This window comes from Molothrus aeneus, chromosome 1, assembly GCF_037042795.1.
Source record: "Molothrus aeneus isolate 106 chromosome 1, BPBGC_Maene_1.0, whole genome shotgun sequence".
Taxonomy (NCBI): Eukaryota; Metazoa; Chordata; class Aves; order Passeriformes; family Icteridae; genus Molothrus; species Molothrus aeneus.
In genome coordinates this window covers 35389221-35402214 of record NC_089646.1, presented here as the reverse complement: position 1 = coordinate 35402214, position 12994 = coordinate 35389221, and the positions used below count along the sequence as shown (strand labels likewise).

The 12994-nt window shown below is 39.1% G+C and overlaps 1 protein-coding gene across 1 annotated transcript in view; it reads left to right on the top strand.

Annotated features, from left to right (window-relative positions):
* Positions 1 to 10984, top strand: part of SCRN1 (secernin 1) — a 38608-nt gene extending 27624 nt beyond the window's left edge. The window contains exons 4-9 of the mRNA XM_066554969.1: positions 770 to 972; positions 3917 to 4111; positions 5709 to 5874; positions 7724 to 7904; positions 10282 to 10441; positions 10677 to 10984. Of these exons, the coding sequence (XP_066411066.1) occupies positions 770 to 972; positions 3917 to 4111; positions 5709 to 5874; positions 7724 to 7904; positions 10282 to 10440 (904 nt within the window). The 3' untranslated portion in view covers position 10441; positions 10677 to 10984. The remainder of the gene's footprint in view (positions 1 to 769; positions 973 to 3916; positions 4112 to 5708; positions 5875 to 7723; positions 7905 to 10281; positions 10442 to 10676) is intronic.
* The last annotated feature ends 2010 nt before the right edge of the window (positions 10985 to 12994 follow it).

The following is a 12994-nucleotide window of genomic DNA, read 5'->3' as shown; positions in this document are numbered from 1 at the left end:
AGGATACAGTCATTCCCTATGGCTTTGTAAAATTTATTACCACACCTCAGTTTGCTTTCCTGTAAAATACCCTTGCTTTGCTTCAACTTCCTTTTAAAATTCTGTTCTTTCAGGCACGTGGTTGCTCTTACTTCTAACAAAAGCCATATCTGGTATTCAAATAGTTTTTTGGGGAAGCCTCTGCAGGAGCTCTGAAGTATGACTGTGCACAAATGCTTGTCTTTAGAGCATGTAGTATTCATAGAAGGATAACACCTGGTTTCCATGGCCAACCAGAGCAGTGGGAAAGAGAGGTTGTAGAGAGGCTGTAATATTGAATACTCCTTCTCTTTATTAATAGCTGGTAATAATTATTTACAATTTCCCACCCTTGTACAGAAAAGTAACCTTGGTACAGCTGTTACTTAAAAAAAAAGTACTTGCAAATTGTCCTTCAAATGTATTCTGCCTGAGGAGGAGATAAATAGAGCATTGCATGTTTACAGTGCAGCTGAGATCATTGGTTGGTAATTGGACATTTTAAAAAAAACTAAAAGCCACCTATGATAGGCTTGAGAGTAAAGAGCCAGCATAGAAAATCAAGACTAGAAACAAATAATTCTATAGCTCATCCTTTAGTAACTAATTAAAGCAAGAACTCTTATAATTAGGCATTCCAGGCACTTCAATATTTTAAACTTAGATGAGTGCTGATGTTTAAAAAGAATAACTTAAGGAGATCTTACTGTATAATTCCTCTCTGAATCTCTATTTTACCCTTTTCTTATAGACTTGGCCTAGAAAGGGGGGCAACAGCTAAAGAAGCATTGGATGTAATAGTTGCTCTGTTGGAAGAGCATGGACAAGGTGGAAATTATTATGAAGATGGGAGTTCATGCCACACTTTCCAAAGTGCATTTTTGATTGTGGACAGAAATGAAGCCTGGATACTGGAGACTTCTGGAAAGTATTGGGCAGCTGAAAAAATCACAGGTTAGTTTAGAACTCACAGCAAATCCTATTAAAAATAGCTGTAAAGAGTTGTCTTGGAAGAATTGGTCTTAAAGTCAGTGTGTTTAAATAAGTGACTAATGAATGTAAGTGTTTGATTAAATCACCAATTTTAGTTTTCTATATTTGTACTACTCTGACTTTTTTATGTGTTGATTTACATTTACTGATGTGACTTAGCATTTTCTGTGAAGATGGAGATTGTTGCCTTTATGCATAAACTATGTAATAATCATAATTTTTATGTTTGATAGGTGTACTTTCCAAGATTTATTCTCTGTTTGGAACAGGTCAGATTTTTTTTTTTGATGGAGTTGATGCCCAAATTATTCCTTACAAATGTAAAATACCGTGAGGAAAGGATAAGCATTGATAGTTTTAACAAAAGGGCTTTTTTCAGGTGATAAATTGAATGGGTTGCTGGTGGTGGTTTCTTTACTGAAATAGATATACTCCCTTCATATCCCTGGTTTTTAAATGATGCAAAACAATAATTTTCTGCTCTTTAAACATGTAAATGGTTCTTTTTCTGTATGTGTGAAGCCAGAGCTGCCAAAGTAACTTCTAGAATTCACTGGCTTAGTGGATGAATCTATTTAAAAGATTTTCTTTTAAAATAATGAATATATTTAAAAGATTTTCTTTTAAATAAAAGGAAATCTCTTTTCCAGCATATGTAGGCTGCTTAATATAATATGATTTTTTAAGGCCTGTATTTAATTTATTCTCATCTTAATTTTGAAGGGATTTTTATTTTCATAAGAGTAGAGCTTTTTAAAGTGCATTTATGCTTGAAGGAAGTGAAAATTCAGAGTGTTCAAGAGGACCTTTGTAATCCATGACTTGAGCTATGGCAGATCCATTCAATTCTCTCCTCCTTTCTCCCTAAATGATTAAAGGTAGGAGATAGCAGATATGGGAAGGAGCAAAGAAATATCACCAGGCTGTGCAATGTTGTGTGATGGCCTGCTGTCAGTCCCTGCCACCAAACAGAAATCAGTTTCCTTCCCAGAGGTGGTGTTTTCCCAAGTAAAGCTTGCATTTTAAGGATACCTAGAGGTGTCCTTAAAGGTTATCTGGCACAAACAGATACTGAACATAGAGGAGAGAAGACTGAAAATGCTGTCCTGATGAAACCCCAGTTCTGGCAAGCAGCTGACTCCTGAGGTTCCTGGGATTATGCAGTGACAGCCTGCCTTCTTCTCTTGACCTGCCTGCCTGATATTTGAAGAACAGTGGGTTTTATTTAGCAGTTTTAGCTGCATCAGCAATACATAACCTTCACATCCTCCTTCCCAGCAAATAAACTGTTGCCTTCATCTGCTGCTTGCAGCTTTTTGAAATGATTCTGCAGCTCTGTTCTGGTTTCTACCAGCACATAGCTCTTCAGGAGGTCCCTGTGAGCTGCAGATAAGTAGTTTCCACCTCCTGCAGCCCTGCAGGAAAGGCTGCTGGCTATGTAAGAACTCTACATGTCATACTTTGTTCAGAGGGGTCTTTTTTGCAACCATAAGTGTGCCTCTTAAGCTTTCAAATGAATGCACAAATGCTGTTAAAATGGGGAAAATGTGTCATTCCCCAGTGTGAAGGCATATCTTTTCCTGACTATCCTCAGAGTTCTGATATTACTGCTGCAGGACTGTAAAGCTTATAGTGAGTGTTTATCAAGCAACCCTCTGAAAATAATTTAAGAATAAATACTTCAAAATCCTTTCTATTCATATTCCTGAGTCTCAGTGGAAAAATATATTTGATTGATAAATTTGATTTTTTGTGGTGGACCAAACCCACGAAATATTATTTTGCATGAATTTATAAATGTAATATTTAAAGTGCTCTTTAAAGAGTGGCTTGCCTAGCTGGACATGAACACAAATATCCTCATCACTCAAGTCAAGAAAATTCCCAGAAAAGTATGCTGTTTGAAAGGGTGAGTCAGAATAAGCTGTCAGTGACCCTTGTGTAAGTCAGAATTGGATGTCAGGGACTTTTTCACAGAATGATGCACAGAATTTCCTGAAGTTGTTACCCCTTATTTAAATTGCATGCATGGGGCATTGCAAAAGCAAGCTAACTTTTTTGGAAGGCAGTATTAAAAACTTCCACAGCTCCTGGTTTTGTTTTTGTCTAAGAAATTATTTGTGCCAAATTCCAGAATCTGTGTTTATTTTAGTTTATAGTTTTACTTTATCAGCTCTTTCTCTGGCTTCCAATACATTTGCTTTATTCTCTCTGAGGAATATCTGCAGCAACCACTGCCATGCTGTGGATAAATGGTTATAAGCACTGCAGTATTTTTGATAAAAGGAACTAAAAAAAACCATTCAGTATTCTTTGGAGGCTACTTACACATTCTGTTTACTCCATGCCATTTTAAAATCTAAGATAAAAGAATTGTAACTTGAACCTATCTTGCAGCTTACAGTGAAACTGTTTCTCAGCTGGGAAGCTTAAAGCAATTGTAGTGATTTTAAAAACATTTTCCAAATTCTTAATTTTGAAGGGCAAGGAAGGTTCATTGAATGCAACTCTGCTGAAATATATTTTGAAATCAAGTCAGATCTCAAGCCTTCTTGTGTCTGTGGAGAATATGCCATTAGAAAAAGATTGGGTGCCTTTGGCATTTGGATACCACCATTGCTTTGTGGTCAGAAGGTGTGAGGTGTGGATTGGGAAAGAGGCATTCTGTCTAAATCCCACTGTTAATCACAGGTGTCAGTGTCTCAGCAGGGCACAGAGGATTGAGCTCTGCAACCTGCAGGGATTGGTGATTCTGTGTATGTGTAATTATGTAGTTACACAGTCATGCCAAATGTACACACTAACCAATGGATTAATTTGTTTCCTAATTGACATGACATTTTCCTTGCAGCTTCTCCCAGGAAAACTGTATTAATGTTCTCTTTTAATATGTGGCTCTTTCTAGAGGGAGTGAAATGCATTTGCAATCAGCTTTCATTAACTACAAAAATTGATGCTGAGCATCCCGAACTAAGGAATTATGTGAAAAGTCAAGGCTGGTGGAATGGAGACTCTGACTTCAATTTTTCTGAAGTGTTTTCTCTTGCTGATGACCATTTAGCCTGTTGTTCTGGCAGGGAGAGCCTAGAAAAACAAGGTGGTAAGTGTTAAACTATCTTTCTGTGCGCACACTGAGTTTTTTAGTCACTGCTGCCTCCTTTTCAGGCATTCTGTCCAGAACTACGTGTGACTGAGAACACCTCTACATGTAAACTCTGTAGGAAGGAAGATCAGAACTAAAGACTGTCCCTAAATTTGCCACTATTTAGGATGGAGCCCTTAATGTCACCCCCAAGGTTTCAAAACAGGATTACAAATACAAAGTAACTTCCTTCAGTGCTCTGATGTGCATGATGTGCCGCTGCATCTGTGCTTTCCTGTAATTTTAGTGGCCCTACCTAATACTAAAATTAAAGAAAATGGCCTCACATGTCAAAGATTGAGCTTAGTGGAATCTGCATTGTGGGGAAAATGCAGATTTAACCTTTTGGGGAAAGTTTCAAGAGCATAGTTTAAGGAAGAGCAGTTGCAAACTGAAGTGCCTTTTTCTTTGTTGAGCAGAACAAAGCTACTGGAACAGACATTGTGCTATTCTCTGCAATCAAAGGAAGGGTTTATTCCCAGACCCAGATTTATTACTGACTTCAGTTTGCTGCAGCTGGCCAAAATACCTCTGAAATGAACAGCCTGCAGCAGTGCATGGGAATGCATGCATCTCTGCTCTTTCATGCATGAAAAATAGCACAAATGATCATTTTCTAAAAAGCTCTTCACTACAGATGTGAATTCACTAGACTGTAGGCATTTTCACATGTTGGTAAATGTTCTGAAGAGTGTAGAGGTGAGATATTTGTTGCACTGCAGAGCTCTTGCAAAGGCTGTAGAATTGCAGGGATTGTTAGTGTCTGAGGCAGATACAGGAACTCTGAAGGACTATAGGTAAAAGATCTAAATAAATCTGGATTGTAGCACTAAAAACCCTCAGGGCCCCTACAGACAGATGGCTATGGCTGAAAATCTTGCAGGCTGCTGAGTCATTCTGTGTCTCCTGGTGTGTTGAGGCACCTGTGCATGGAGGTTTGAGTCACTGCAGAGCCTGAGAAGGTATGGGGAAGAAGCATCGCCTGCAAAAGGAGAAAACATGGAGGGGCAATGGGGGAAAGCTGGGATGAACACAGGCAGGAGACATGGTGAGAACAGAGGATTCTTGTTGGTAGGGGTTTGGAGAAAAATCTTGGTGCCTAGGTCTGCTGCTGTAACATTCTGTGACTGCAAGATGATGTTTCAAAATTTGACTGAGAACGGAAATTGAGAAGTGGAAAATCAGGGTGTTCTCATTCTGTCCTGCTTGGGTAGAGGAAAATGGATGTTTTAAGTAAGTAGTCTGTTCATAGTGACTGCTAAAGCAGTGTTACAGCCTTCTTCCTGAAAATGTACCTTTTTAATAGCATTTCTGCTATTGAAGCATTACCTGGCAATTGCCATGCCTAATTAATGCTTCTTACCATTCTCATTTACTAGCCAGGCACATTCTTTCTGAATGTTCATTGCTTAAGTAGAAACTATTAACTGGGATTTGTGACATGCCCATGCCAAGTGTCAGTGGCCATTTTAGGCCAAAGCTTGTTCAGGCTAAAATCCTTACCTGGGCTCCAAGCCATTGAACACTCAGGAATTTTTTCCCCCCCTCCATATAGGTGACGTTTCTGCACAAGCTATGATTGATGTCCTGCGTGACAAGGACAGTGGTGTCTGTGTGGACTCTGAATCTTTCCTTACTACAGCTAGCATAGTGTCTGTTCTGCCTCAGGACCCTAGTTTTCCCTGTATTCATTACTTCACTGGCACACCAGACCCTTCAAGGTAAGCCACAGCACTGGGCTCCCTGGGGTGCAGAGCAGTGATGGGTTCAAAGGTAACAAACAAACCCTGCCACCCAAACTGGAACATACTTCAGGAGCATGTTCTAACCAGAAATGCAGTCAGTGCTCTGAGATGTGCAATCTGACAGTCCTGTGTTACTGAGCTTCCAGGGGAAATGAGGTTTAGGGAGGGGCCAGGAATTCCAGTTTGTTACTGACTTGCTTTCCACGTGGAAAGTTGCTGAGTTGATGAAGTTGGGGACTTCCCAAGTCACTTCTCTTGAACAGGCAAGTGCAAAACTTCAACAAATGAAGTGTTTTAACTATCAGAGAGAGGGGGTGTGTACTCTAGGTAGCTTCATATGACATCAAAATGTTAACACAGAAAAACATCTGCAAATTGCTGGGATCCCAAGCATGTCTTTTATTCAAGGGACAATTTCCAGTTGGTTTACATGGTGTCCTCTCTAGCTGAAAGTAGCTGAGGAGATTAGGGAACTCATGGGCCAGATCATCAAAGATTAATGAATTATCTTGTGTTTTAAACAGAATCCACTTGGGATTCACAGAAATTAAACTAAACCACTTGCAATTATTCAGGAGATATGCCGCTTGCATTGAGGTAAAGAGCTTATGGGGAGAAGAAAATGGTGCCCTTGAACAGCTGTCATTCCTGTCAGAAGACTGGTAGTAATCATTAGGTTTTACTGATGGCTGTGGAAGTCATCCATGCCAAAGGGAGTTTCCACCCACCTTGCATTATGCAACTCAGACTTTCAGGGTTAAGTGTCAATTTTAAACTTGCTTACCCAAACTTTTCTTTGACTTGATGCAAATCCTCTGCAATAAAAAGGAGCAAGGCTTCAAATTATTTGTTGGGATTTCTGTCCATTTGAAGGTCAAAAACCTGCCTTAAAAGCCTTGTTTAGAAACCTTTTTTGCTTTATTTGACACTGTAATGCATTAAGAAAGAATTATTTTAAATGCAGCTAGTGAGTCATGTAAATTCTTAGTCAGCAAGGCTTTGTGACACTGATGGAAGGGTTGCAGCACTGAACCTGCTGACTGTACACAGGCAGTGGTTATTAATTGTGTGTTGCAGAAGTCTTCACTTTTGGCAGGTTCTTCACTGCAGAATGCAGGGTGCTTTGTTGTTCTGTATCTAAAGAGAAGGAAGGCAGTTGTTCCATTCACTTGCCAAAACCTATTTTCAGCTTCTCAGAATTGAAGATTCTGTATTGATGGGGTTTTTTGTTTGTCTCTCTTAGGAGTGTAGATCCAAATTCAATGTTAAAATAGTTTGAGAAATGTCACAATATTGGTAGCCCATGTCTTCCCCCAGCTCTTGAAGTAGAATTCTAAAGTGCTGCTGTTGATATGCAAAATCCTCTGATATTGAGCAAGATATGTAATCTTCCCTGCTCCATGCAAGTTTTTTTTTTCTGATTTTAATAAAACTTAAATCTGGAAAGAGGAGGAGAGATGTCAGTGGGAACAGAGGAGAAAAACTGATGTGAGGCCGAATGTTGAGATTTGTTACAAAAAAACTTGGAGGAGAAAATCAGTGCTACTCTTCTAAAGAAGTGGCAGAACTGGCATGAGGACACCAGAAAATCTTATAGGTAAAAGGGGTAATAAGTTTTTGCAATAATTGCCAAACCCAGTTCTTTTAAAGCATGTAGATTTGTTTTGCTTGACCAGTACCAAGTCTCTAACCTTACCCATGCCTAGTGTAGATGAATTACCTATGCTGCTCTGTATGTGTTGTTTTAAAATAACCTGGTGAACATTTCAATAACATATATGAAATGTCTCTTTTTACTGCAAGCAGTAATTCTCATTTCTTTCAGGTCCATATTTAAACCCTTTATTTTTGTTGATGATGTAAAATTAGTACCAAAAGTGCAGTCTCCTTCTTTTGGCAATGATGATCCTGCTAAAAAGATACCTCGATTCCAGGAGAAACCAGATCGTAGGCATGAATTGTACAAGGCACATGAATGGGCCCGATCTCTCCTGGAGAACGATCAGGTAAGAGCTGTGGCACCTGGAATTAAAGAACTGAAGTTGTTGGAACCCTGAATACTGAGAGTACATGGCTTTCTGTGCTGAAAGGCACAGACTTTCAAGAGAACATTACATTTGACTTGAGACTATGGAGAAGGCTTCTAAAATTGAAGGACAACTGAGATTATAGATGTGTAGTTTGAATAGAAGTCAATGTAGATTCCCAACTCCGTACCTTAGTTCACAGTCACTCACTGAAATACATTCTCTGAATATTCTTAGAATCCGTGAGAGTTTAGCTTGACTAATGATGCCCTCTGAAGGACAAATTACTCTGCATAGTTTTTGTTATCCTGAGAGTATAGCTCTGTTCCATTACTTTTACAAAATGAAAAGTCAAACTGTTAAGCTGATTATCTTGTTCAATCCCCACTGTGCATATAGTCTTTTTAGTGATTAGAACACTGGATGCTACTGCAACATGGTATCAGAATTATGTGCTAGGAAGAGGGCAGGAGTGTTGTGATTTAAATCATATGCTGGATTAAGAACTACGTAGTTTGGAAAGGTATTTTTCTTGAAGGAATAATTTGCACATGACAGTTTTGCAAGCCTTGTGTTTTGCAATTCAATGCATTTCTGTTAATTTTAACTGAAAATGCTATATGAGAAGAAAGGACACTCTGCAGTGCTGTGCAGTACATACCCAAGGGCTGAAAACCTTCCATAGTAAAAACTTAGTGTTGAAGATCTCTTAGGCAATTAATTTTGGAATAAGTAAAGTCAGGAAGGGGATTATTCTGTACAGCTTTTCCAAATGGTTTAGATAGAACTTTTGGTGTCATTGGGCAGGTAGTTCAACAACTTCTCAACATTTGCAATTACAACTACAGCAGTAAACTGGATAAGTGGTTTTAGGGAAGTGAAACAGAGGGAAAGATGACCAAGGCACACCTGTCAAGCTTTTATGGGTATTCAGGTAATTTGTGGAAGACCCTCATATAGCTGGGTTGAACTCCCACAGAGGACTTGCTCTTCTACAATTTTCCTCTGTGTCTATTTGCATGGGTCAGAGTCTTGCTATGATCATAACCACATTCAGACCTACCCACTATTGATAAAGGAAGCTATGATAACCTCTGCTACTACAAAATTTTCCTCTGTGTCTATTTGCATGGGTCAGAGTCTTGCTATGATCATAACCACATTCAGACCTACCCACTATTGATAAAGGAAGCTATGATAACCTCTGCTACTACAAAATTTTCCTCTGTGTCTATTTGCATGGGTCAGAGTCTTGCTATGATCATAACCACATTCAGACCTACTCACTATTGATAAAGGAAGCTATGATAACCTCTGCTACTACAAACATTATTTGAATGCAGTTTGGGGTAGAGTTTTAATTTCTTGGAATGGTGTAATTTCAAATCTGTGGCCTCTGGTAATATTGTTTTAATGTGCAGCTGGCTCTCATATCATTATGCAAGATGTTGATTAAGGGAAGACCTGGAAGAGGCATCTTAGTATCTTGTGGACTCGCCTGTTAAAGTCCCCCTAATGTGACACCAATAGTTGTGGTAGAAAAGAAAATGCAGTTTCTACTCAGGTTTCATGCTATAAAAGCTGCCCATCCAAGAGCCTAAACCTTACATGAGATGCTCTACTCTTTCTGGACAAAATGCTGAGGAAAAAACCCTGAAAAACTCAGAACCACCACTCATTCTAAATGACTTTGGTTTCCCCTGAAACTCAGTTTTGAAAGCTGCAAGCAAAACAAGCAGCACTTCTCCATTAAAAAAAGAAAAAGGGGGAAAAAAAAAAAAAGGTAGAGTTTCAATTACATTTGGATAAAATGAGATTACACGTTTTCCAGGAGTAAATTTTCTAGAAACACAAAGAGCAGTAAGTCAGAATGGCACACAAGACCTCCCTGGGGTCTGGAGTCTTAGTACTGTTACATGACACATCATTTCAGATCTATTCATCATCTTGCAGGTGTTGATTTGAGGGATGCACATGCAAATACCACAACCTGTACAATTCTTAGGGCTTCCAGTATTCTCACATAGTTCTGTTCATGGGATTACAAGCTTAAGAATTTGCTTTACCTCTACTATATGTACAAGTCTTGTATAATTTTCGTCTATCCATCTTTCACTTTCTTCCTTTTTTGCTTTATACTTAGCAACTGCTTCTTGGTTATTTTTCTTAATGCACAAAATGTCCAGGACTGTCCCTTTGGCCATCCAAAATAACTAATAACAGAAGTACTTTGTACTTAAAAAGGCTTTTTCTTTTTAAAAATATTTGAAAATATCTCTGTAACAAAGAGAAAGAGTAAAATGCTTTAATGAGCCTGTTTGCTGGTTAACTGAGTTTGGTTATTTCATGCCTTTAGGATAAAGGCCAGAAACTGATGAGGATTATGTTAGACCTTGAAAAACAAGGTTTAGAAGCAATGGAAGATATCCTTTCTCGTACAGAGATTCTGGATCCAGCTGAAGTAGTGGATCTTTTCTATGACTGTGTTGACACAGAACTAAAGTTCTTCAAATAAAGTAAGCAAACAATTCTTTAGGTACTACTCTACCAGTGAATGTGAAATGTTGGATCCAATTCTGAACCTCCTACACTAAGCTGAGGATGTTAAGAATTGGGTTCAAACCCATCTTTCTACCTGTTCAGCTTGTCTCCAAAGTCCCTTTTCCCTATGCTGCATTGCAGGTGGTTTTTTTTTTCTTCAATTTCACTCTTGCTTGGAATGGATTTTCAACAAATTTTATCTCATTTCAGCTACAGTGGCTATTGTTAGCCTTTTCACTGGAAGACTGCAATGTTCTTCAAGCCTTGAAAGAAAGTCTTCACACTTGTGATTTTGCAGGAAAAAACATTTCTAGAGGAAAAAATGTTACTTGCTAGCTGTATCTGGTTAACAAATTGCTTTCCTTTGTCCAATCTTGTGGTGTTCCTGTTTGTGTATGTATATAGTGAAAGGAGAAAGTCACTGACTGGTCCAATTACTGTGTGCATGCTGGCTAATTTAGTACAGAATGTTAAAACATGTATGTTGGGCAACCAATTAAAGTAAAGATTTAACTTCATCAGGCTAATTGCCATATTGTCATTGAAAGCAATCTGTTTTTCCCTCTGTTGCTCAGGACTGGGCTTGCAGCAAAGCTGAATTGCATTTTTTTCTTCTTGCTAATTCATACAGAGTTGAAATGGTAGAGTTGAAATCACAGTTTGAGACGGGCAGGAAGGTAAGTCCTGGCTCTTGACCTTGTTGTGCTGGCCTCATATGGCTGTATCTGGTTGCAGTAACTCAGCACCTGACATTATGCCTGTACAAATTATTAGAATTCAGTCCCCAGGTTAAGTTCTGCCCTCACCCTCAGCCAGCTTTTGTTTGTAGTGCACCTGGCTGCTGCTCCAGAACTGAGTCTTGAAGTGCAGAGCCAGCCTGGATGCTGTAGAGATCTACACATATTGGCTCTTAAGATGCAATTAATAACGTGCCAGATTTATATACAAGCTACAGATTTGGAATCTTTTGAAGGAATAGATGCTGGACATTGGCTATTCTCCATCTTTCTGCCTTTGTACTGCTGAACAGTTCGTAGTAATCTCTGTTGTGAGACACATGGCTGATGAATCCATTAAGTACCAGTGAGTTGCTGGTGGCTGGTGGGTGTGGCAATCCAGCTGGTTAGGCTTAGAAATGGCTGTCCCATGTTTCCTTACATTAGGTGCAGTGCTGCAGCATGCTTCCCTTCCTCCACAGTCCTACAGGCAGACCTGCTTCTCATTGTATTTTCTTCTTGTGGAAGTGAGGTAGGGCAAACACTGAGAATTAAACCAGTAAACACTGTTTCCAGTGAAGATGGTTGGTGGGTTTTTTTCATACATGAGGGTTGAAAGAGGACACCCAGGTCTTTAGTAAGTGGAAGTTAACATATGGAGTTAAAATCCTTCACTCTTTGAGAAAGTGGATGGTGAAGAACCAGAGGCTTCTGTATTGAGGAAGTAAAAGCTCCTTAGAAAGCAGAAACACCTCAAGTTTAAACTGTAAGAGTTGTGCATCAGGGAAATAAGTCATCGCCGTATTGGCACACTGCATTCTCAGGATTTTTAAAATGAAATTGTTCCATTCAGACTCATTACTTTGGTATTGCCTTATATGACAAATGGCAATTGGACAAGAAAATATGGGGCCTTTTCACTTACAGAAAACAAGGAAGAATATATTTTCTCTTACAGCCTACCTAATAATCTCCCATTCACAATGAAATCCTCCCATGCTGTCTATCCTGGGACCAACTCCTGTGTCTAAGTATTTTAGAGTGTAGACAATAGGAGAAGGAAATGAATTCAAGTAGATCCCTGAAATTTAGCTGCTCTGTATGGTAACCAGAGGGGCTGACTGCAAGAAGCACACTTGATTTCAGAGAACGTAGCGGGGGATGAAGCCCACTGAAAGAGAAATGTGCTTTTTCCAGCTGCCCATAACTGAAGTAAATGGATTTCCCATGAAATCACATCTCCTGATAGGAGTAGCTGGGTATTTCTGCACAATCAGGGAACTGGAATAAAATGATTGCTCCACTGAGAGGACAAAAATTAGGATGTACCACTTCTCACAGTTATTTTGCACGACTTGGATCTCTAATCTTTGAGAGCTGGGAGGGAGGCAAGATAAAAGAAGTGAGTGTTCCTGTTAAAAACATCTATCTTATTTGCCTGTTTCTTAAGAAAGAAGAAAGCAACACTTGCAATTATCTCATGGGTGTTTATGTCCTTATGTGGAACTGCTTATATGACAGAATGAATAAATTGTTTTGAGCACAGTGATCCAGGTAGTAATTTTCTAATAGTATGTTGATTTTGCTTTAGTTGTATAGTGCATTTAAAAACCAAAACCAGCTGTGGTACAGCAACATGGTTGGGTGCAGTCACTAGAAACCAGAGCAAATGCATGGTCTTAGTATTTGCAGTGGTCTTGAACAGAGGCGTGTCTCAGTGGAAGGACACAGTGGGACTTGTGGGATCAGCTGTCTCAGGATGACAGCCAGTGTGATCATCTGTATCTCCAGATGCTTCAATGGATCTTGAAT